Source organism: Liolophura sinensis, chromosome 9 (assembly GCF_032854445.1).
Source record: "Liolophura sinensis isolate JHLJ2023 chromosome 9, CUHK_Ljap_v2, whole genome shotgun sequence".
Lineage (NCBI taxonomy): Eukaryota > Metazoa > Mollusca > Polyplacophora > Chitonida > Chitonidae > Liolophura > Liolophura sinensis.
Window position 1 is genome coordinate 8,924,412 of NC_088303.1, and position 26,861 is coordinate 8,951,272.

General features: G+C 39.2%; 1 protein-coding gene across 1 annotated transcript; it reads left to right on the forward strand.

Annotated features, from left to right (window-relative positions):
• The first annotated feature begins 1,109 nt into the window (after positions 1-1,109).
• Positions 1,110-26,180, forward strand: LOC135475096 (meckelin-like). The gene is made up of 18 exons (XM_064754837.1): positions 1,110-1,214; positions 1,594-1,635; positions 2,380-2,454; positions 3,159-3,230; positions 4,267-4,409; positions 9,014-9,269; positions 10,380-10,443; positions 11,119-11,214; positions 11,791-11,877; positions 12,382-12,554; positions 13,610-13,864; positions 15,168-15,615; positions 16,364-16,572; positions 18,373-18,495; positions 20,000-20,128; positions 20,794-20,896; positions 23,438-23,580; positions 24,883-26,180. The coding sequence occupies exons 1-18, from the start codon at positions 1,110-1,112 to the stop codon at positions 24,961-24,963; spliced, it is 2,604 nt and encodes an 867-aa protein (XP_064610907.1). The 3' UTR covers positions 24,964-26,180.
• Positions 26,181-26,861: the final 681 nt, after the last annotated feature.

Here is a 26,861-nt window from a genome sequence, read left to right on the forward strand (position 1 = left end):
GCTGGTTTTCCTGACAGGCCATCCTATCATGCCCTTACAATTTTAAGATTTAGAGACAGAACACAAGAGCTACTGCCTCCTGTGGTATACGGACATTGTAACATTTATTGCAGTGCATATGAGGGCATGGAATCTTGCCAGGTTCTGGCTTTGGATTTGCTCCCTGATACCTGGAGAGTGGATTGACATGAAGTCCTCACTTTCTTTGTCACATGAACCGTGAATTGATCATGTGAACCTTGGACCAAAAATAAAAAAGGTTTTAGACAAAGGCAAACATTTTAGATGAAAATCAAAAAATAAGAAACATGGATAACTAAAATCAAAAGTCTTAGAAAGGAAAAATCTGAAAAGATGAAATAAAAAAAACGTTGGGAAAAATCTTGAAGTAGAAATCCCTCTTTGGCATTCCCTAAAGAATAAAACTTCTTGTTAGTGGTGTAAAACAATAAAATCAATAAATAATAGAGTGCACTGAGCATTTATTTATCATGCTACATATATAACTTTTGAAAGCAAACAATATTTATTTGTTTAATTGATTGGTGTTTTATGCAATACCCAAGAATATTTCACTTATATGACAGCGGCCAGCATTATGTTAGGAGGTAACAAAAGTAAACAATAATGATGGCTATAATACCCCTTTTTGTACCATAGCATGTGAATGATGTGATATATTTGTTTTCATTGGGACAAAAGGGTAATTATTACGTTCGCCTAAGGAGATTATGTTTTTGCTGGTGTTTATTTGTCTGCCTGTCTCTCTGACAATGTGTCAGCAACTTTACCAGTACAGAAAAAGTTAGATATACATAGTCCTATGGGTAAGGACCAATCCATTAAAATTGGGTTGTGATTTGTTTTGGATTTTTTAAGTTTTTTAAACCATCCTTCGTTATTAAGACGTAGGACACAAATGCAGAGTATTGTACTTTTGTCGTGGTTAAGGAAATTAGCACATTTGGCTTGGGGTGGTAGGGTTGGGGGATTTGCACTCTTGGAGTGCCTTCCAATTTCATATTATCTCTGATGTGTTTGGTATCATTTATAAACGAAATGGAGAATTTTATATTTTTGTTGAACATGTATACAAAGGTGTACAAGCAATGTATTTATTGCTGGCAGGCTTATCTTGTGTGTGTGACTCTGGCTATAGAGCAGTGTCCTACAAAGGAGGTCCAGACCTGGTGTGTCAAGCATGCCCTGGTGGGGTGAGAACATTGTCAGATTTTAAACTGTAATATCTAACTTCATACTTTTTAGTTCTTTTTAGGTCTAAAATTAATAGATCATTCTCTTCAAACTGCATGAGCCTGGTACATACCAGACAAGTGTATTTGTAAAGCAAATGACAGCTGCTGTACATTCTGAAATATGGATCAGATTCATTAATATTTTTTTCTATAAATTCATTGTTTTTTGGTATGAATGTGAAACTTGGTATTTACATGTAGTTAAGTTTATTTATGAATTGTCATTAACCTTTGTGTATCTGATATTGTTTTTGAACAATTCCATGTAATTGTGTACTTTCTAAAAAACACATGGATTGGAAAGAGACTTGGTTCAGTTTTCTTCTTTTTTTTTCAGACCTGTCCCCCAGAGCCATCCCCTGGACCCTGCACAGAATTGGTGAGTTTAACCCTATATGTAGTCAGGACATGATATTTTTGCACAAGAAATGTTGCATTCTAAGTACTTTGCTCATGCAAGTTTTAGACTAAAGTGTGATATCTAATACATGTATACATACAAATGTTTGTTGGCATAAAATTGAAAAGGGTTCTGCCATGGCAAGGTTTTGTGACTCTACATAAGTTTACTGTGTTGTACCTGTAGTACTTAATTTGTTTGTGAAGTAAGTCACGTGTTGACAAAGACATTTCTAATGACTGGCCACATGAGGTGCAGATCCAAACCTGGCCTTGGACAAGGAATTTGTAGATTCACCCTCTCTCACTGTTTGTGGGGCCTTGGCGACAGTAAACAGTCAACAACACTCATGTAGCCATTTGGGCGGTCTAACATTCATTGAAGGTCTTCCACAAGTATGATACATGTACATACGTGTATCTGCATGTCGCATGTGGGAAAGTTCTTCACTGACTTCCCAAAGGTCTGTGGTTTACATAGCTAACACCTGTCTATCAAATCTTGTCTGGTGACCATTATACCTGTATCACATAATAACAGTAAACATGTCAGTGTCAGTTCATTTGCTAAATACGTTTTAGAGAGTGACATTCTGCTCCAATGAAGCTTCAAATATACATGTGTAGGAGAAAGTTGAAAAAAAAAATGGATCCAGGTGTAAACACTCAATTAGTAACATATAATATGAATGAGATCATAAGAGCCTGGTTTTGTTTCTTTCAGTCAGGTGGTGTCTGTTTTGACAGCACGTGTCCACTGACCCCGATTACTACGGATCTGTTTACTATCCCTCTAGAGGTAAGACATGGTTACATGTTCATGTACTCCCCACATATATTCATGATCATAGCATCAAATCTGGAGTATGTAATCATACCACAGGATAATGCTGTGAAAGATAAAGAAAACACTAACATGAAGTATAATGTCAGATGAAAAACCATTAAACACCGTCCATGAATTTTTTTTTTTTTTTTTTTTTAACTTTAGTAATATATACTTGAAAGCTTGCTATATCATTGTGGACTAAATACAAACGTTTTCAAAATGCATGAATGTAGGTGAAAGTGGTGTTTTGTTTGGGGTCGTGAATTTGTTATGTTTTTCTGTGTGGTCCTTATTTTAAGAAAGAAACACATCACAGTGTGATGGGAAACAACTTGTAGTTTAGAAGTATTCCTCAAATGTTTTATGTTAAGTGACTCCATGGCTGAGTGCTTAGTGGGCCAGTAAAGCACCATTGTGGTTGCTGTGAGTTTAAGTCCAGTTCATGCTTCCTTTCTCTCAAGTCATACATGGTCATGTCTGCTAGCAACCTCTGGATTGTCTTGGGGTATCCCTCGAGCCCCGCCCTATTTCCTCCCACCACAAATAAATCAGTAAATCAATAACTCATTTAAACATGTTAAAAGTTTACCTCAAACCTGTATGACATACTTACTTTGCGAAGTCTGTATGATGTGAACATGATGCATCATTTGTCATTCTCTCATCACTTTCAGAATTGTCCCAGTGAGAAGGTGGAGTCCAACTACTTCCGTGAGCACCTGCGTGCAGCTCATGGCATGTGTAATGTAGGTCATGAAAAAAATGCTACATGGTGAAGTTTGCCAATTAAAGGTTTTAAAGTTGTTAAAATCAGAGATGTTGCTTCCACTCATAGCTGGAGTGTAGCTGCCAGGGACAGTGTATTAATGGATTATATCAGGCAAAGTATGCGTGAGCTAAAGGCCTTGTGTTTCTGCAACACTGCAATCTTCTGTACAATACCCTGCTGAATGCGATAAGATTTGGTGTAATAACTGCAGCTGACAAATTGTTCCATATTGAAGCCAAATTTTGAATCAGTGAAATACTGTTATAACTGTTTGCTTCTTTTCTTACATTTCTACCTGTCATGCCAGTGTGACCATCCAATTGATATTGTGGACTGTGGAAGAAATATGTGTACTTGGTGCCCCTTACTGATTCTAATTTCCTTATATTCTTCATTTTTATTTTCAATAAGAAAACAATCTTTATTTATAGGGGAACTGTTTAGTGCAGGGTTCTTCATTGCTTGATTTCCTGTTTCATGTGTGCCACTTTTAAGTAGGCACTGTTCAGTCTATAGATTTTTTTCTTACCTTTGTTATATTTCCTATATTTGCACCCTGAATGCTTTTACTGCAGTTAGCTTAGCAGCAAACCCTGGTTTCCTCCTGGTTGCACGACCTTGTATAAGTGAAATATTTTTGAGTAACTGATGAACCAAACCAAGAACAAATGGTTGAGGGTAGTCTGTATGAACATGAGGACATGTGGACATGCTGAAACTGACAAACATCATATCTTATTTTGTGTGCGCATTGTTGTGTTTATCTCATAAATAGACAGAATACGTTTGGCATACATACATGCGCTTGTCAGCCAAGAGAGGTTTGTGAGCTAGCACAAGTCACTTGTTAATAACCACTATATTCTTGTTTTTGTTTTTTTGCTCACCAAAATTGCTATTTTTGCTATTTTACTAGCTTGCAGGGCTAAGTTTATGTGAAATGTATGTTGTGTTAGATGGTTCATGTTGATTTGATGACATATTTATGTAGATGCTATAATGTGTTTTACCAGTGTCACAGTAACTATACAGCCTGTCAGATGTTGGGAAACATGTGCACCTTGTTATCCTTTTCCATGGGAGGGCCTTGTGTTGCTTCATCAACAGCCTGCAAATTGTACAGGGGAATTATTGAGGAGAGGAGAGATGGAGACTGGTAGGTTTTGTGTGAGGTTTTATAACTGTCTTGTCCTTCCAATATAATGTTACTGTAGTAGAAATAATCTTTCTGCATTGATCACTGTGGCCTTCATAACTTCACCTACATGTACAATGGTTTTCTGTGAAGCAAGTTATTTTTAACTCATTGATGTAAATATCAAATGTCATAAATATCATATGTGCAGATGCATGTACTATAATTCTTCAACCTATTCGTATGGTTGCAAGGTGTTCATTCTGAAGGCATTATTCTGTGTAGACTGATAAAAGTATACTTTTTGTGAAACCCTGAAATTGGTCAATCCAACCAATGTAGTTTTGTCTGCAAAATCAGATTCAAAATATGCATAAATTGCGATCAAAGTTGCTCTTTCATATGGGAAAAAGCTGAGGAATTAGAGTACTGAAGGTTTTTTTATTCATTTATTTGTTTGGTGTTACGCCGTACTCAAGAATATTTCACTTATATGACGGCGGCTAGCATTATGGTGGGTGGACACCGGGCACAGCCAGGGGGAAACCCACGACCATCTGCAGGTTGCTGGCAGACCTTCCCACGTACGACCGGAGAAGAAGCCAGCATGAGCTGGACTTGAACTCACAGCGACTGCATTGGTGAGAGACTCCTGCACTAGCGCATTAACCGACTGAGCCACCGAGGTCCCCGAGTACTGAAGGTCTTGTTCTGAAAGTTATCTTACATTTTACATGCTCACTGATATATTACATGTCATGCACTCACATTTACATGTGTATGACATGTGCTTAAAAATATGCCAGAAATATCTATCAAATATCATGTATTAATACTAAGTGTCATCGCCATGATGTGGCTGAAATTGCTGATGTCATTCTACTGTAATTCTTCAACCTATTCGCATGTTTGCAAGGTGTTTATTCAAGCAAATTCTGAAGACATTATTCTGTGTAGGCTGATAAAATTATACTTTTTACAAGGGCCTGTAATTGTCCAATCCATCCAATGTAGTTTTGTCTCCAAAATCAAATTAAAACCATGCATAACATCTACTAAAAGTTTCTCTTTCATATGCAAAAAAAGTTAAGGAATTAGGGTAAACCATAGTCAGTCATTCTTTCAGAACGATCAAATCTCATATGATGACAGTTATATCAGTATCACAGAGAGTACAGCCAGATCATAAGCATCAGTCATGTGCCCATTGTGGTCAAATGGTTCCTGTATCATGCATCCACTATACGCCAACCCTGGCCGGACCCTGATCAAACAAACCGTCATCCTCTGCTTGCCATTGATGTAGGGCCTGCATAGGGTCGGCCCACTGTCCGATTATATTATTTTTACGACATTCATGCACTTGCGAGGTTTATGTAACAGTTGCACGAATGATTGGGATATTTTGTGAAAGGTAATCAGTTGAGCTATTCTAAAGTAACAGCAACAACTGGATTGGAATTGTGCTTATAGATTTTTTTACCGATACCAAAAATCTCCGGTTTTGATGTTTACTTTCTTTGGTGTATTTTCATAATTTATACATTGTTAGGTAGAGGAATATTCTCAAAATATGTAATACATTGTATAGCTTGCAAGGTTTAGGATACATATATAGGCCTAAGGCCTACATTACATGTGTTCACGCGTACATGTATATAAAGGCTACATATGATTGCGCTCATCATGTGCAAGCTTATAAAACATGTTTTTGTGCTTATCAAAATAAATGATAGGATTGACAATTGTGACATTGGGGGTACAATTAAGGGACTTGATATTAAAGGGAAAAACATTAAGGTGCAAACCTTTGTACATGTCAGTGGTTTGAATTTTATAAATTGTAGGCCTTGTGTGATGTACTGATATGACTCATTACATATACATTTTCAATATAGGTTTTTTACAGTGCCTTTTGTTGTGTATAAGCACACAGGCTGACATGCATCACACTCACCGAGCCAAATATTCCTGCATTATTTTGTATCCAATATAAAACTGTTGTAAATTTACCAACTGATAAGCCAAAGAACTAGAGTCTGTTTCCAAACTGTGAAACACTGTCACGGTTGTATAGAGCCGTCATGTACAGCGCGGACTTCAGAGATATCAATGTGTGGCATATACATATAAATGACGGCCATAAATGCCTCGAAGTAGTGTTGTTAGTTAATAATTAGTGAAGTATTATATGTTTTTACAAAATATCGTATGCTCAAGACGCCTGGGACAAACTTGAGTCCTCTGTCCTCAAGAGAACAGTGTATACAAGTGGTGGACCAAAACGGTAGGGGTCCCAAACACTAAACTATTAAAACTCAAATTTTGTGCGAAATTTGTGTGCAAATAAATATGCTCTGAGCCATCATGGTGTTCATAAGAGGCATGACGGTTTACAAGAAATCAGTCTGTATTTAGCATTAAAACATTTGATGATCACCGTTGGCCGAGGGTTCGCGTACAGTGGAAGGAGGATCGATTCACGGTACGCTTTTGAAGGTACATGGTTGGCATATCATATGCTGAGCATTGCCCGACCGTCAGCGTATCCTCCGGCCACAGTGGGTGTAGGATTGATGGTTAGGATCCAGCCGTACTCACAGTATGTGTTCGGCATATTGAATGCTGACCATGGGCCACCTGTCAGCATATCCTCTGGCCACAGTGGGCGTAGGATTGATGGTTAGGATCCAGCCGTACTCACAGTATGTGTTCGGCGTATTGAATGCTGACCATGGGCCACCTGTCAGCATATCCTCCGGCCACAGTGGGCATAGGATTGATGGTTAGGATCCAGCCGTACTCACAGTATGTGGTCGGCGTATTGAATGCTGACCATGGGCCACCTGTCAGCATATCCTCCGGCCACAGTAGGTGTAGTATTGATGGTTAGGATCCAGCTGTACTCACAGTATGTGGTCGGCATATTGTATGCTGACCATGGGCCACCTGTCAGCATATCCTCCGGCCACAATGGGTGTAGGATTGATGGTTAGGATCCAGCCATACTCACAGTACATGATCGGCGTATCGTATGCTGACCATGGTCCACCTGTCAGCATATCCTCCGGCCACAGTAGGTGTAGTATTGATGGTTAGGATCCAGCTGTACTCACAGTATGTGGTCGGCATATTGTATGCTGACCATGGGCCACCTGTCAGCATATCCTCCGGCCACAATGAGTGTAGGATTGATGGTTAGGATCCAGCCATACTCACAGTACATGATCAGCGTATTGTATGCTGACAATGGGCCGACCGTCAGCGTATCCTCCGGCCACAGTGGGTGTAGGATTGATGGTTAGGATCCAGCTGTACTCACAGTACATGATCGACGTATTGTATGCTGATTATGGGCCACCTATCAGCATATCCTCCGGCCACAGTGGTGGATGTAGGATTGATGGTTAGGATCCAGCCATAGTCACAGTACATGATCGGCGTATTATATGCTGACCATGGGCCACCTGTCAGCATATCCTCCGGCCACAGTGGGCATAGGATTGATGGTTAGGATCCAGCCGTACTCACAGTATGTGGTCGGCGTATTGAATGCTGACCATGGGCCACCTGTCAGCATATCCTCCGGCCACAGTAGGTGTAGTATTGATGGTTAGGATCCAGCTGTACTCACAGTATGTGGTCGGCATATTGTATGCTGACCATGGGCCACCTGTCAGCATATCCTCCGGCCACAATGAGTGTAGGATTGATGGTTAGGATCCAGCCATACTCACAGTACATGATCAGCGTATTGTATGCTGACAATGGGCCGACCGTCAGCGTATCCTCCGGCCACAGTGGGTGTAGGATTGATGGTTAGGATCCAGCTGTACTCACAGTACATGATCGACGTATTGTATGCTGATTATGGGCCACCTATCAGCATATCCTCCGGCCACAGTGGTGGATGTAGGATTGATGGTTAGGATCCAGCCATAGTCACAGTACATGATCGGCGTATTATATGCTGATTATGGGCCACCTGTCAGCGTATCCTCCGGCCACAGTGGTGGATGTAGGATTGATGGTTAGGATCCAGCCATAGTCACAGTACATGATCGGCGTATTATATGCTGACCATGGGCCACCTGTCAGCGTATCCTCCGGCCACAGTGGGTGTAGGATTGATGGTTAGGATCCAGCTGTACTCACAGTATATGGTCGGCATATTGTATTTAGTGACATGCAATGACAGTAAAAATATCAGTGTAACAAAGAGAAATTGATAAAGTACGGCCGGAATTAACGAAAATAGGGCCCTGAAATATATGTTTTGGTTTTACACAATGATATACATGCAGCTATAATAGGGTTCATTCTGTCATTGATCATTAGCTCTTTTTGCCAAAAAAGATTTTGAAGTAAAAACGTTCTTGTGTATAACCCTACGTTAGTACCTCATCAGTTTTGTGGTGCTGGTATGTCAAGCAGGCTGCTCTATAAGTGTGTTGTTATTGGTAATCATCATAACAAAGATCTGTTCTTAAAAGTAACTCAGGGCAATTGTACATCTGTATGTCGTCATGTTTAGTGTTTTGTTTTTTTTTAAATCAAAGGTTGCAACTTACAGCATATACTGCAGCTATATGACAATAAGCATACGTATTCTTTATCTTTCTTAGGCCTCCAAGTTTGCCCATGTTGTATTACCTGGATACCGGTCCTGATGATGTCATCAGTGATAACCTCATGACAACAAAATTTACGTTTGTCCAAAGCTCAGAAAATTCAAAGTTGCGTTTTCGAGTTGCTCAATATGCCTTAAACGGGGAGTTTCTGGGACTGACGGACGTCCTCAGCGGAGTGATGCAGCTTTGCGCTGGCACAGACAAACGCCTGGATGCTGCCTTCACTTTTGGTACATACTACACTCAAAGTGTAAGCATATTAGTTATGTGCTCCTCAAATGTAGTTACATGCTAACATTATTTGAAATTAAGGATGTAAATGAATTCATAATATGCTCTGGCATACCTTTTAGCCAGTGCACCCCAAAAGTCTAACTTTGCAACCTTTTTGTAAATCTTTTTCTTATTTTCGACCCCTACTGTGTGAATCAATAACTAAATGAAGATTTTTGGCTGGGACAATGCACAGGATATGTCACCATTGTTGTTGTGGTTGTGTTCATGCATGGTTCCTGAGACTAGTGGCCAATTCCATAAATCCAGTTTTGAGTCTAAAATTGAAATATTAATTTACAGCTTATTTTTGAACCCTGAATATTAAAATTTTGTCCACCTCGTGTGTTATCTTAAGATAAATGTGTCAAAATTTCACCTTACATTAGAGAAAAGTATGCATTATTACAACATTTTAACTTTTGACTTAAGTCAGAAATGTCTATATGGAATCGCCATAAATAGCTTATTATTATTCTATGCTTCTGTGAGAGTGAAAGTCATTTACTTGTGTCTGGCCTTTCGTGTGTCTGTCCAGGTTTGAGTTCTGTGTAAAAACGGCTTCAAGTATTGGTTGAACTTCATAAAATCTTGTCAGGTATAAGATTTCTTGTTTACACAGTGTGTTATACAATTAAGGAATTATGACATAGGCCTAATCACTCCTATTTATCTCGTATGAAGATCCTGTTTTATATTGACATATGACCTGAGTATACATTGCTAGATATAAGTGATAGATTTCTTTCTGGATCCAAAGATTAGGAGTTTTAGTAATGATGTAGTGAATGAAGGAGTCATTGTACTTGACATGCTTGTGTATCAGAGTTATTCTGAGGCACATAAGGCTGTCAAAGCTGCAGATGGCTCGGTTTATGTAGGGACTAAGAATGTTTTGTTCCACTTTGTATGCAACATGTAATATGTATACAAGGGAACACCAATATGGTAATGTGGATGTAATATGAGGACCTGTAAAGACTTTCCATGTCCTGTACTGAAGGTAGATGTGACAACTTACATGTAACATTTAACCATAGCCTTTACAAACATTTACATTTAGTTGTTTTAACTTTGTATTTTGCAGTGTGAGCTTACAGCAAGTAAATTATGGGACACAAACAAGTTTCGGCTGGTATTTCTTGACCCATGTATCCTTTTCACAGACTTGGTCAGGACTAAAATGATGTCAGAACGGAATTGTCTGTTTTTTTTTGTTTTTGTTTTTTTGTTTGTGCAATTCCATCAGACAATTGACAAGCTGTAAAAGCTGTAACTGACTATCAGAGCGGATATCTTTGTGAGACAGTAAAATTTCTTTCATATGAGTTTTTTTAAATGGAATATGTTTTTGTCATTATGATATGAAAGTTCTTTATGCCAGACTTTTTATTTACTTATATGATTGCTGTTTTATACCATACTTAAAAATATCTCTCTTATATGATGGCGGCTAGCATTGCGATGAAACTAAACCAGGTAGAGCCTGAGGGAACCCACGATGGCCAAACATTTAAAAATGAAGATATATTTTCAAAACTTTGGAACTTTCATGTCATGTTGTTGGTATTGGCTCTGTCTTTCTATTTTTTAAAGTTGATGGTTTAAAAGTTATAGCCAGTCATACTTAAGTTTTTGTTTTTAATACATAATCTGATAGTTAATTGTACAGTGTAGAATGTAAAATATACTATGTTTGCCTTAGAATTTTGTCAAAGACTAATCTACTCATTTTGCCGGATTTTACGGTATGAGCTTTTTTTTGCCTGATCTGTCTGTTTTATGTGTTTGTGATCCATGTGTTTGAGGACCTTAACAAAGTGCAGATATTGAATATGAGGAAAATGGAGAAACTCGTCTCTTTGCCATCCCAATCTCTGTGTCCAACTATGTGGATGCGTCTGGCAGGAATGCCAACTCTGGTATGCTATTAGAACATGGAAGCATTCTCTGATAGTAAATTGAGACTCTATAGGACTGGAACTGGTTATACTAGTTACACTAGTAGTTGACAAAAAAGATTAAAAACTGCTGTTTGTGTTTTGCTTTTGATTTTACTTTTTTCTTACTGAGTTCGTAAAATTATTTTAAGTTTTTTTACCATATACCTCTAATCTTGCAGTTTCCAGCTTAGTGCACATGAGTATATTTAAAGCAGTAGACAACAACTGAAGAATATAATGCTGCACACATTACATTGAACCAGATGGGCACATTTCTTGGCAAGCCTTGCTTCCTACCGTATTTCTGCAACCTTTTCACAAGCAGCAGATAGTAATCTTCCGAAGAATTGAGGTTGAATCCATGGCAGGCAAATGGGGGAGATTGGGGTATCCCTGTTCCCATAAGACACACACCTTGCACTTAAGAAGGTCTGACATGTGTAAACGTTCATGTGCACAGGCCACGTACAACAACAACACTGTCAGTCAGCCAGATTGCGGTGTGTGCATGCTTGTGTGTTGTTCACATTTGCTTCATGTTTTATTTTCTTCCAGAGGATGTCAACAGGTGGCAGCTTACTCGAAGATTTTACATGGTCGATAATCAGGGTACTATCCCTGTACAGACATCATCCACACCGGGTATGTGCCAGATTTCACTGCAGGCGTTGAAGTATTTGCTAAAGTAGAAACCTTTATATCACTTAGAAAACATAACCAACATGTACTCTTAGTTTGTGGAAATGACGGTTAATTTCAACAGAGTAAGCATGGCAGTTGCAGTCTTCCTGTGGACTTAATTGTGTCTTGATCAGGTATTCTAAGTTTGAGGGAATGACGGCTGAATTTGAACCGAGTAGGAAGGACTATCACAGTTTTCCTGTTGACTTACGTCTTGAACTGTATGCTGTGATTAAATAATCACTCTAGGTTGCATGTGTGTTCCATGTTCAATTGTTTTGTTTCTTATGCTCATCATCAATGTGTACCAGCACTATCATTAAGTGTCAGTGAGGTCAATTCGTGTAATTGACCTCACTGTTGAGTTTAATTGGTATAGGTTTTTCATTTTATTAGTATATCATCATATACACTTTTCCAAATATTAAGAAGGTGTTCATTTCACTTGACTGTTAATGACTTCAGGAAGCACAGTGGACCCTGATCAGGGTAAGGCACAGTATGTGAGGTATGCCAGGAGTATCAGAATCCGAATCTCCTTGAGATATCAGGCTGAAGGGCAGATAACTCCTCCTGTCATGTACATAACCTATGGTCAAGTGTCCTTGTCTGATGCAAACAATGGGGACAAAATTCCAGTAAGTTATCCTTTATTCTTTTATTGACCTTTCTAGATGGATAAATGTTGTTGCTAGCTCACTTAATATGTCAGGTACTTGGTAAACGGATTTGTCCCTTGGGTAACAGATCTGAGCGCAGAACCCTCCACTCATAAAGCTGACAGTTGTTATATGAGAGAAAACAAAAATAGCAGAAAACATCAAGAAGATAAATCCATAAATAAAAGTAGTAAGACCTTGTAGGTTTCCCTTCACTTGGAGGTGAAACGAGTTGTCTGCACATTGTCATAGGCTACTCCTGGCCTTTTCTTGTGGCCATCGTTGTATATGTGAGATATTCTTGAGTACGGCGTAAAACATCAATCAATTAAATTAATACATGTACATGAAATGAATTGTGTGAGTTTTGTACTGCGGTGTCATCGCTTTAAGGGAAGGTGCTAGAGGTTATTACATAAACATTCGTACAACAATGTACACACCTGATGAGGATTTAACTCCTTGTCGGAAACTTTCATTGAATATTATAGATCATAAACATAAAAATGTGCAATGAAAGATTCAAACAATTCATGCTTTCAGGTACCATTTTGGTATACGTCCCTGTGTTACACCTCATAGATTTGTCCCACCCATTCTTGTGCTTATCAAGCCACCATGGAACATCATCGCGAGTGATTATTCCTTCTGTCTGCCAATGTTAAAATGTTTTGGTACAAAAATATATACACTTTCTCTAGTATTGTTAAATCTGTCAGCAAAATCTGTTACATAATGTACAGATAGTTCAAGGTAAGAGGCTAGAATACAGCAACATGACCAATTTCGTCCTTGATTGGACTTGAATGCCTTCACACAGCTGACAGTATGACTTCCTAAATAATTGAAGCTCTTACATGAGAGCCAACCATTCAGATCAATACAGCACATCGTAGTGTGGGAAATATACTGGATTTACTAGAACACACAGGGACTTACAGTGTTTTGAACAGTTCAACCATGCAGTTAGCCCCTCTTTTACAAACTTGTTAGAGTACAGTATGTAGATAATGTATTTCTTGATTATGTTTCAGGTATCGTTTACTGTGGAGTATACAATGTTCGAGACAGAGCAGTTGAGGAATTTTCAGATAGCTGTGGGAGTTCTCAGCACGCTGGCATTCCTACACGCAGCCTTCAGAACATGGGTTTGGTCAAAAAGAGCAGGGCGTATTGCTATTGACTTCCTGTCACTCATCAACTTTGTTTTTCTGGTGGCAGGATCTTTGGCCAATATCTTCTTTGTGGTTATCTTTGGAACAGCCTTCTATTACCTGGTATTCTTCAAGGTAAGTCAACCAATGAGACTTGTTCTTGTGAATGTGTTCAGTATTTAATTAGCACACTGTATGTGCATACGTTTATTCGTATCTGTTGCCATAATAATTTATAGCTAAAGAAGTGTGTGTGAAAATTCTGCATCCATTCTGGCGTTTTGTGACCACGTGCTGTGACCACGTGCTGTGACCACGTGCTGTGACCACGTGCCGTGACCACGTACTGTGACCTTCTCCCTGGGGACTTCCTCGCTTGGCGTTCAGCATGAAGGGGATAGTGCAACGACTGGTTGACCCGTATCAGTATAATGGCTCGGGCGGGGCGGCTTACTTGCCTTTGGTAAGTCGTCTCAGTGAAGCAGCACTAAATAAAAGAGCGGTGGAAATCCGTCCTACAACAAGGAGGCACATTACACGTACATGCACCCTAATGATTCCTTCGTCGTCATATGACTGAAAAATTGTTGAGTACGACGTTAAACCCCAAGCACTCACTCAATCACTCTCCCTGGGGCCACGTGCTGTGACCACGTGCAGCATGTTTTGCTGTGATATGTTTGATTGCCAAGATATTAATGGGCACGATTGAGGTGGCACTAAGGTTTGTTTGGTGTGTCAGTGAAATGTTGTATGACATACATTTTGAAGCAAATGCTCAGTGCGTGTCCTTCCATCTGTCTGTCACCCTTGATCCTGTGAACAAGATGTAGTAGCAGTTTCCAAGCAATCAAGTTTATTTACACAGTGGCTTCTGTTTAATGAGAGGACTATTTTGATTGATCTCCACTCTCTATAATTCAGTATGGCTGCTGTCACACCTTTGTGTTTACAACGCTTTTATACCATGTTTATCAAACTTGTACCAATGTACACTTAAACACTGTAAACCCTGCTAATTTTTGGTGACCTATTTTTCTAAGGTTGTTGGGACTCTGCCTCCATTGCCTTGTAAACACATTCTTTTGAACCCATATTGCCAGTTTTGTCCAATTTTTATACCACTTGGACACATTTAAATAGGTGTCATTTAAGTTATATTTTGTGCTAGGCTTGTAAGCTTAATATTTCTTGACCAGTTTTCAACCATGACAACCCTCTTGTTTTTCATTGACCTTGACCTGTTTTTCAAGGTCATTGAGTCTTTGGCTCAGTTACTTCCATTATTTAATACGCCATCATTTACATCTGTGCTTACAGACAAGGGGTATTTTTGCTTATTTCACTGTATGTGTTCCTTCATGCTTTAATCGGAAATGCATTTTTCGTATTAGAAAATGACTAACCAGACCTTATTGTCACTATGTTCTCCTTACAGAGACAGGATGCAGTCCACCTGGTACACCCCCAGGGGCAGATCTGGACAGACTTTCAAGGCCTGCTCTGCTCCGCCTTCATCCTAAAAACACTCCACGTTGTCTACCTGCTCTTCATGCAGTGCACAGCCGACATTTTCCTCATTGATTGGGAGCGGCCGCGTGCACATATCACGGGCGACACAGATAAGAAAAAGAGTTCTCAGGTGCCCGTTTCCATCTGGAGGACCTACTTTGTGGCTAACGAGTGGAATGAACTACAAGCCGTTCGCAAGATAAACAAAGTATTTCAGGTGGTTGCCGTGGTGTTTTTCCTGGAAGTTGTGGGTTTTGTGAATGTGTCAACCAAACAGCCGGACGGGGCTGTGACAGTGTCGTCGGAGGACTACAGAGCAGAGCAAAGCCCCATCTACCGCTTTGCCACCTTGGCACTCATCTACTTGCTTGTAGGTGGGTACCACACAGCCATACTAATGAAAAGGGTGGAACGGTAACATTAAGTACATAGTCGGACAATTTACAGAATTGCTAAATGCTTTAGCATAACATGGTTTTTCCATTATATCGGATATTATAACTGAATATTCTTGAGTATGGTGTAAAATACCAATCAAATAAATACAGTGTAAATAAATAAATTTTCTATTTTAGCAGCCATCTTTTATTTTGTAAAAGAAGAGATTGAATGGTGAATACACTGATGTACCGCATACTGACAACAGCAGTGAAAACTGAAAGCTTGGAAAACCTGCAGTTGTTTAGTTTTGAAGTACATGTTATTTGAAATTCATTAGTATTTAGACATGTTGTATACATATAGGCATTGTGCAGGCCTGTCTATAAGAAAATAGCTGAAAGTAGTTTACCACTTTCCTTGCCAATTTTAAGTGAGCACACATTTTCATACATTGATATACAAAGAAGCAATTGTAAGGAAAGTAGCCTAAAACTTTAGGATGGATCGGAAGAAGGTGACGGTCAGTGATCACTCGCCTCTCACAGTCGGGCATATCAGGGGTGTTTGTAAACGATGAACAACAGTGACCTGTGTGGTACCAAAAAGGCCTGTTGCTGAATCAGTATCATATCAATCTCTTAACAAATGTCAGTTAAGTCAAGATTTCATTGGAAGTAATTAGGACACACATTAGATTTAAAAGATACATGTTGTCTAAAGATGTTCACTTTTTTATTTCAGCGCTGGTCCAGTGGATATTTTTCACTTTCATCTATGAGCGATTCATTGAGGATAAAGTTCGTCAGTTTGTGGACTTGTGTTCTATGAGTAACATCAGTGTATTCATCATGGCTCATGCTCAGTATGGTTTCTACATCCACGGTCGGTCTGTTCATGGGAAGGCTGATACGGACATGAGAGACATGCATGAGATGCTCAAGAGAGAGGAGGTAAGGATGCATGTACACATGTGCATGAGATGCTCGAGAGAGAGGAGGTAAGGATGCATGTACACATATGCTTGAGATGCTCAAGAGAGAGGAGGTAAGGAAGCATATACACATGCATGAGATGCTCAAGAGAGAGGAGGCAAGGATGCATGTACACATGTGCATGAGATGCTCAAGAGAGAGAGGAGGTAAGGATGCATGTACACATGTGCATGAGATGCTCAAGAGAGAGGAGGTAAGGATGCATGTACACATGTGCATGAGATGCTCAAGAGAGAGGAGGTAAGGAAGCATATACACATGTGCATGAGATGCTCAAGAGAGAGGAGGTAAGGATGCATGTACACATGTGCATGAGATGCTCAAGAGAGAGAGGAGGTAAGGATGCATGTACACATGTGCATGAGATGCTCAAGAGAGAGGAGGTAAGGATGCATGTGCACATATGCTTGAGATGCTCAAGAGAGAGGAGGTAAGGAAGCATATACACATGCATGAGATGCTCAAGAGAGAGGAGGTAAGGATGCATGTACACATGTGCATGAGATGCTCAAGAGAGAGAGGAGGTAAGGGTGCATGTGCACATATGCATGAGATGCTCAAGAGAGAGGAGGTAAGGATGCATGTACACATGTGCATGAGATGCTCAAGAGAGAGGAGGTAAGGATGCATGTACACATGTGCATGAGATGCTCAAGAGAGAGAGGAGGTAAGGATGCATGTACACATGTGCATGAGATGCTCAAGAGAGAGGAGGCAAGGATGCATGTGCACATATGCTTGAGATGCTCAAGAGAGAGGAGATAAGGATGCATGTACACATGTGCATGAGATGCTCAAGAGAGAGGAGGTAAGGATGCATATACACATGTGCATGAGATGCTCAAGAGAGAGGAGGTAAGGATGCATGTACACATGTGCATGAGATGCTCAAGAGAGAGGAGGCAAGGATGCATGTGCACATATGCTTGAGATGCTCAAGAGAGAGGAGGTAAGGATGCATGTACACATGTGCATGAGATGCTCAAGAGAGAGGAGGTAAGGATGCATGTACACATGTGCATGAGATGCTCAAGAGAGAGGAGGTAAGGATGCATGTACACATGTGCATGAGATGCTCAAGAGAGAGGAGGTAAGGATGCATGTACACATGTGCATGAGATGCTCAAGAGAGAGGAGGTAAGGATGCATATACACGTGCATGAGATGCTCAAGAGAGAGAGGAGGTAAGGAAGCATATACACATGCATGAGATGCTCAAGAGAGAGGAGGTAAGGATGCATGTACACATGTGCATGAGATGCTCAAGAGAGAGGAGGTAAGGATGCATATACACATGTGCATGAGATGCTCAAGAGAGAGGAGGTAAGGATGCATATACACGTGCATGAGATGCTCAAGAGAGAGAGGAGGTAAGGAAGCATATACACATGCATGAGATGCTCAAGAGAGAGGAGGTAAGGATGCATGTACACATGTGCATGAGATGCTCAAGAGAGAGGAGGTAAGGATGCATGTACACATGTGCATAGATGCTCAAGAGATAGGAGGTAACTAATGTCTGTCAGAGGAGAGAATGATGTAATCAGCATTTTCCCCCATGTAAATTAACATGCACAAAATTGAAAAAAAATTCAGAATATAATTCCCTCAAGCAAGTGGTAACAATATTACATATTACAAGGGTTCTGTCAGCTGAGAGGAATAACTTGGGTTTGTGTTGTGGCAGTGGATATGAAGTGGTGTTGAAAAAGACATCTGGTTTGATTACGCCCTAAACCACATCTGTTTGTCTTTCAGGATGATCTGTGTGGCAAGAGAGGTCTGCTTCCCAATACAGAACAGCAAACTTTTGAAATGTTACTGCCACCTCGATTGAGGTACAAGTACAACCAGGTTTATCTCCCTTTGGCTCTGGAAAAGGTTTGGGTTCTTTTATTCTCTCTCCCTGACATTAATTTTTATTTAATTATTTTATTTATTTATCAGTATTTTTTTGATAATTTCTTTTCTCGTTTTTTTTATTATTGTTTCTTATTTAATTTTTTTTTTAAGACTAGAGCCAAAATCCACACTTCCCTGGTATACACAGACTTAAATTTTCACACTGATTTTACATATGTGACCAGCACTGATATTGTCAAGAGCAAAACCTACTGTTAAGAATGTCCTATAATTTCACCTGGAGAGCTATATAGTGTTTCCTTTATATAATAAGGAAGCATTGCCAAGTGCTGTAGACCAGAAATCAGCTATTTGTTCGAGAACCATTGTTTGTAGGTACATGTAGGTAGGGCTGCTAATGGTACTGCCACATGCTGAACCATATTTTGTTAACATGTGTGGTATGGTAGGTTAGCTAGGTGAGTGATTCAGGTAATGAAGGATATTTTGCATGCGTGGCAGATATTTTTGCACTGGTCCTACCCTAATTCTTCCAAAACTTGGAACAGATATTAGTAGTGTTGAAAGAAGAATATTATCTTTCTTTACAAGCCTTTTGGAAAGGTTAAGGTAAGAGTATGTTGTTCATTAACTGATCTAACCATAGGGTACTTGAAAAGGAACTCTAAAACATTGATTACATTTCTATTCCAAATGAAGGAAAGTATGCCCTGGAATTTTTGTTCAAAAAATTTCATTTTGGGAGTATTTTTATACCTGTTAATTATCCCTCTATGTTATACATTTTTTCCGTCAATGGTCGGAATTTTTCAGAAATTACATCTTCGTTGATCTTGCTCGAAACTCAGTGAACACCCCCGAAGTGCCATGAGCCTGGTGAACCTTGTCGCAACATGTGGGCAAGGTGACATGTACACAGATACTACATGGCTTCTTCGGGCCAGCTCCGTACCCCTACACTTGTCCCCTTTCGGCCTGTTCCCCACATCCCCGCCCCCGTTTGGCTAGACACGTTCGTTCTGTCCCCTACGGAGTTCTTTTTAAACAGGGATCATCGCTGACATCACCCCTGCAAGCTACTTATGTTCCGGACTGATAACTGGGACCTTAAGAAAACTGTACTTTGAAGCCATGTTTACCCTCGAAAGTGAAAGTTGAAAAATTTGTTTGTACTGTTAAATGTTATTACACATGATAATCTGCACATTAAGAAATAAATCCAAAGCGTTACATGTATGCTTTACATACATGTACAGATTTTGCATTTTTTCTCCATGTTTATTATTGGTGTCTTGCAGAGCTGTATGTACAGTACAGAATGTACTGTCATCGTAAGACGTTCTGTGCTGTGTTCTAAACTCACATTCCCCTAAATATGCCCTAGGGTTTCTCAGGTATTAGTCATTCAGGTTAACGATAGGCAGTTGTTTCTGGTGTCTGCTTTTTTTGACCATTATTAAATCTGATTACCATCCTAAAAGGGAAATATGGATTAATGGACTGATTGCTCTGATTGTTCTAGGATATGCAGACTCCAGCAGGCAAGGCTGAGAGGGGCCAGGGAGGCAGTCGTATTGCTGGTACTCACACTGAGAAACTCATACAGGCATACGCAACCGTCAACAAATTCCTCTCTGCCTTCATTGACCACGTATGTATATGGACATGTGTAGTAACAAGATTTTGTACTTCACTCACTTTTGTGTTCTGGTCCATATTTAAATGAGGAAATGAGGAGGGTTGTGTGACGAAGTGGGGGAAGGGGTGCGGTTTAAAAATGGTATCAAAAAAGTTTATGCGAGTTAATAAAGAAGATGGTAGCCATATCCCTATTCTGTATGCAGGAATTTGTGTGAAGGCTGGGGACAGCGGTATTGGTATGAAATCAAGCAGAACTTATCCAAGGAAGTGACAAAGTGGAAGATAGCAGTACATGTTCATGGTTCAAATGATATCAAAGCCATCACGTAGTGTACCAGTAACTTCATTTGTTAGTGGGATTCCTCAAAATTCAAGTACATGTAGATTACACAGTAAATATGATTACTACTCCACACCTGGTAATCTACAATCACTGAATGTAAAGGAGCAAGTCATCAACAGACTGCTTTCAGTCTATAAGCATTGGGTGTCATTGTGCTAGGTGGTTTGCTCAGGGTACTATTCCCATGTCAGAGCTGTCTATGTTTGGTTTGTTGTATAAATTGGTTGTTGTATAATTTATGAACAGATGTAAGCAGGAATGGGTCATTGTGGCCAAAATGATCATTGTCTTGTTAAAATACATTTTACAGTCATTTTAATTTGATTTTGCAGTCCTTGAGAGATGTTGACTATATTATCAAAGACAAGACATTGATAGAGGGAATCCTGGACACTGAATTTCTTGACCCCTTGGAAAAGGGACTCCTGTACAATGGTGAGTTTGTCATCATGATGGGGTTAGTCGTGATTCCAAACATTTCAACATGCTTTATGTTAATCATTGAAATGTTCGCTTTGGTTGTTTTTACAGATTTGATGATGTCAAGGTGTGGCAGTATGCTTGTTATAATATTATCTGTACTAACTCTATTACTATAGCAGAGGTGAACATTTCAGACCCATTCAGTTTAATGGTGATTTGAACTTCCATTCATATCTGCTTCTCTTGATATAAAAGCTAAATTTTGTGTAAACTGTTTCCACAGAAGACTTGAGACGCTGTGTACTATTCTTGTGTTTGTTTCTTTTGGCCTCAAGTTATCTAAAAATGATAAAAAGAAATCTTTCATGAAATCATTCCCTCTAAGAAAATCTTAATAATGATCATGGAAATGGTGATGTTTTGGGAAGCTTTTTGCCAATTTTATGCCTTCAAATAGTGAATTATCTCCCTTGTCACACGTCAGCAGCCATGATGTAATGTGAGATTACTTTTTGAGGCATGAAAATCCAAGTAGTGGGATCTACTGAAGTAGGCCTATGCTGTACGTAAGTTGCGCCACAACAGCGGCTACTAAAAGCTAGGCAACAAACTGCACAAAACCATGGCAAGAGTTTGCTGAAGCTGTACTTCTATTGTACAGGGACAGTGCAGTACATATTTTCATTCAGGGATCCAACCATAATGCTGGCCGGCGTCCTGTAAGTGAAATATTCTTGAGTACGGTGTGAAACACCAATCAGATATATAAATAATAAGGTGATTTTCAAATTTCCTACAAAGGGCTTAAAAATTATTAGATGCTTTTACTATTCTGGGCTTTTCCAAATCTGTTCACAGCATTAAATTCAAAGTCTTGAAAGTAGGTCTTGAATTAGCTTATACTGCTTTTGACTTCAGAGGTCCCACCTGACCACAGCTTACTCCTGAAAACATACCATTTAAATGGGAGAAGGATCTACTTCTTTGGGACAGATATTAGGAGTGTTGAAAGTAGAACATTACATTTCTTAACCAGCCTTTTTGGAAAAATGAAGATATGAGTATGCTATTCATTAGATGGTCTAAGAATGTGAGAAAAAAGAAACTCCGTATTCCTGATAGAATTACATGTATATTAGCTAAAATTAGCAGACCAGGTGTCCTAAATTTTAGAAGAAATGGGGTAATTCAGTGCAGCCCTATTGGGTTGTGTACTTGCTAAAAATTGTCTGTGTTAATGCTTTAATGATGACGGTTGCTGAAGCCTGATTCGAATTCCCATTAAAATGGAGAGATTTTTGCCTAAACCCCTCCTACAGGAACATGGGAGACTAGTGCCTCCTTTACTCCAGCTACCCAATTTGTCACCACATGTAGGTAACATGTCAAATGATCACATAATACCGTACATTTAAACGTGTATACCTATGTACTTTTTTGATCAAAAATTTCATGCTGTAAACTTCTGATTTCAAATATACTGGTACTTTCTTGAAGAATGACGTGACAGTTGAGTAGACTGATAGAATATAAAATATTTCTTGTTAAACTGAAACACAATTTTTATTTCTTATTTGGTTCATGTTAGTTGAAGGGTGCTGTAGGTTATCCTAATGTTAACACTTTAAGGTGGAGGTCAGGCTTATAGATCTTAAGGCAAAGTGAAAATATGGTGAATTCAAGTAGAGAAAAGTGCCTCTCTTCCTGGACATTGAGGGCATGTATCTCTAGACTGGATGTGAAATAAGCCAGCATTCTCTACAGCAAGGCCTGTGAAACCTGGCATTTTCTGTGTGCTTGCTGTCAGTCCCACTGGATGGCTGCACCTGCTTGTAGAGCTTCATGATGTCTTTAAAGAAAAGAAAACTCTGTAAAGCTCCAAAACTTGTATGGTGTCTATACTGTGAAACAAGATTATAAATATCATTTAGGGGGCATCCGTGGTCGAGGGGTTGGTGGAGCCTCTCACCAATGCAGTCGCTGTGAGTTCAAGTCCAGTTCATGCTGGCTTCCTCTCCAGCTGAATGCAGGAAGATCAGCCAGCAGTCTGGGTTTACCCCAGGATTCTGCCCAGTTTCCTCCCGTCACAATTCTGGCTGCCATCATGTAAGTGAAATATTCTTGAGTACGGCATAAAACGCCAATCAAATAAATGAATAAATAAATAAATAAACAAGTTGGTGGGATATTTCATGTTTAATGTGTTTTGGGTGCATGGGGGTGACGGTGGGGAAGGGGGATCAGTGCATACAATGAGGCTCTGAAACTCTCTTCACATCACATCCAGTCTAAACAAAAGAGGGCACAAAGCAATTGTCCTGATGTGATAATGGTAGTTTCAATCTAGCTGGCTAGAGTACACGATGTTCTAATCTACATTTACAAAGCTGGTGAAAAAAGATCACTTTGATGTCACAAAAACTTCTCCCTTTTGCAAAACCAACTTATCAGGTGATAACAGCTGTAGAGTTGAAAGATTGCCAGTGTGGCATTGTTTTGTGGCATTATCCGTGCTGGTAATCATTTTAAAGAATGCTGTTTGTATTGTTGTAGATAATGGCCATTCCTTTGATAGAGTGTTGTTCTATGGTCATGAGATGACCCTCTGTGTGTTTGAGTTGCTGCTCTTTGCTGTGGTGGATTTGGTGGCAATGGACTACGTACTATCTGGAGTTATCACATACATCATTTCTGAGGTTGGTAACATGTTACAGAACATAAAATGCAGGAAATTCATTTAACATGTAAGGGCAAAATAATGCTTTTTGGACAGGATTTGCGTGTTATCAGATGTGTCAATCCTGTCATTTTGAAGAAAATCATGTTAAGCGAGATTACAGGAACCCACACAATATAATGTACATGTCAGGTATGCCAAAGCTGTTGATGTAAATTCAGAGTTGTACCCAAACGTCTATGGAGGATCATTTTCACAATTGTTTAAGTCCAGGTGTAATTGTTTAATCAGACAGTTATAAAAAAGTTCAGAAGCTACTTCATCTACTGTCCAAAGGTACATGTAAGGTGAGATATTGTGAGTGTACAGAGTGGGGAGTGGTGTTGGTGGCCACATAAGCTTTTTTATTTTAGGTCATCTGTACTATATGTCACCTTAGTAAGTTTAACACTTTTCAGGTGAAAATTTTAAACATGATTTTGTTAAAGTTGTCCTAGTCACATCACCTTGTGGCTTAAGTGAATGACCTTAAGCTGTTGTAGTGTATGGTTTTGGTTCTCTTATAAAACAGTGATGTGAAAGTGAAAGTGATGTAAAGTGCTTTGTGAAACTGGGTGATACCTATATGGCACAAGTCGCATCAAACAATAGTGTCATTGTGTACTGGTAATTACTTAACACTTTAGCTTGAAGCCCCTTGCACAGACCATTATCACCTTACCCTGACAAGCGCAGTGTTAATCCAAGTTCAGCTTATAACCATTACATATTTCAAGGAATGTGCCTATTTAAGCTTCCTTTGGAAGAGATGGGCTGGCTTGCAGTTGAGCAGTCTAGGAATAGTGAATTAAGCACTTTATGGTATTGACACTGACATTGAGAATATGACTATCCTTAGACTGAACGTGTGTTTCTGTCAAGTCAATGCCAATGCAGTCACTGTGATGGGCATTATAGTAACTCTATGTAACTAAATTTCCGTATGCTGTGATATGAACCCTTGGACAGAGTCAGAACTTTATTAACGTACGAGTATGTGCATAACGAGCCTGAGAGAGGGAATTTGCAGGTTCTCATGCTCTGACTCACTGTTCATAGGACCTTGGTGAAAATAAGCAGTCAACAACACTCATGTGGCATTTGGCGCTGTCTGTTGTTTGCTGAAGACCACTTGTCTTCCATCAATACGGAGTGCATGTCTGTATGTTACATGTGGGAAAAGTTATTCCACTTGCCAAAGGACAATTGTTTTCCTGATGCACTGGTTTATTTAATGAATAAATGAATTAAAATGTTATTTTATTGGTGTCTATACATCTAGGTTGTTATGATGATTCGCAGTGGAGGAGGACGCAGCAATGTGGCCAAGAAAACTCTGGTGGATGAGAGATTCCTCATATAAATAAAACTATACATACTTCTGGTGCTTAGCAGTAGTAAACCTCATCAAAAACATAGATGTAAATACATGGACTGTCTTGATATGTTTTGTTTTGAGATATCCACACCCAATACTTTCACATCACCACAGCTGAGAGTAAGAAACTGTTAATTTACTGTTATTCTTGGTCTGTTAGGAAACTTTTTGAGAAAGTTTGAGGGAAATATCTCATCACACTTGTTTCAGATTTATCTTCTCTATGTATATTGGTTTGTATTGATTTTCTGTCTAATAACTACAAATACCTGTAATACCTCTAACTTTTCAAGCCTGGAAATAATTTTTAAGTTGGTGCAGGACATAACTGGGAAAATTAAAGCTAACCACCTCATTCAAAAGCTATAATGTTATTTGCATGACAGTTTTGTTCTGTACCATACAGTTGGTCCCTGGTAAAATACTTTTTCATTTAGGGCATTGTTCTTGCCCTGCTGCTTATTTCCAGGCTTCCTTTTCTTGAGGTAGTTTAGTGAGATTGAAAGTTTTGTGTTTTTTGAATCCCCACTAAAATCAAAATTTGACAACAGATTAACTGCTTGTATAGTGTTATTCCCACTGTATTAACTATGGTTGTACATAGACATCTATCTGCTAAACCTAATTGAGTTACAGTGATTTCTTCCAGGTTATGCCCAATTTCTGCCACCTGTAAACATAACCTGTGATATATACACATCTAAGAAAAAAAGGTCTTCAGTATGGTTTATAGCAACTATCAGATTAGCAAAGAAACATACATTAACAACTTGTATTTTGTAAACTTTAAAAAAAAAAAAAAAAAAAATTATTTTATTTAGAAAATGGAAAACACCTGAAGAAGTTTTTCTGGATATTTTGAAAATGAAACTGGGTGCCTCTGCTAATTTCGGTAAAAGCATCAGCAGATTAATTATTTCGCTCAAATGACCATGTTACAGATGTATATGTTTTGTACAGGTACAACATGGCCTAGTATTGTGGTGAGACACCTATATAATTCATGCACATGAAGTTATAAAGTTCTAACTGCTTACAGTGCATAATATATTTTTTTCATGTACTTCAGTTTTATTTGTATTTAATTGTACATTCCGTCCATGTTTATATTCAGACACTTAACTGACTCTGTAATATTTTTATATTGTAATTTGTATGTGACATATGTATTACAATGCCATTATAAAATACTTTTACAATCATGTTTGTCTTCTGGTTTTTGACTTTTAGTTCACTGTTACTATAAGGTGCCCTATTAGTAGGGTGAAGGACTGCTTTGGTGGCCTAATGGTTAGAGTGTCCGCCTCAAACCCAAGTCTTTCCTCTCCGGCCATACTTGGGAAGGTGTCACAGCAACCTGCGGATGGTCGTGAGTTTCCCCCATCCTCTGCCAGGTTTCCTCTCACCATAATGCTGGCCGCCGTCGTATAAGTGAAATATTCTTGAGTACGGCATAAAACACCAATCAAATGAATAAATAAATCAAACTCAGGTCATATCAAAGACTTCAAAAATGGTTCGTTGTCATATGACTAAAACATTGTTAGGTAGGACTTCAAACCCCATGCACTCACTCACTCAAAAATGTTACTTGTTTATGCCTCACTTGGCGCTCAGTACCGATAGGTTAGAGCAAGGAAGCAGGGCCCAGTTTCACACAGGATCGTACATGTACAATAATCGCACATGTAGGATAATGGTACGGTACTAGTGACATACAAAATATCATACTACAAATGCATGATAAAAAAATGTTGTACGCCACATGGTGAAACTCGGCCGCGAACTGGTTAAATTGGCCCAGTGTTTGTATAATGTGACTAGGTGGGATATCGTGTCTGGCATCTTGGGTATGATACTTAAGTGGCGGCAGCACTTCAGTT

What these genes read in the sequence shown, in the direction of transcription:
- LOC135475096 (XM_064754837.1), top strand. Translation starts at nt 1,110, where the DNA reads ATGTATTTATTGCTGGCAGGCTTATCTTGTGTGTGTGACTCTGGCTAT. An exon ending in TCCCTTTGGCTCTGGAAAAG is followed by an intron (nt 18,496 to 19,999) that starts GTTTGGGTTCTT and finishes TGATTGTTCTAG; the next exon opens with GATATGCAGACTCCAGCAGG. An exon ending in TCACATACATCATTTCTGAG is followed by an intron (nt 23,581 to 24,882) that starts GTTGGTAACATG and finishes CTATACATCTAG; the next exon opens with GTTGTTATGATGATTCGCAG.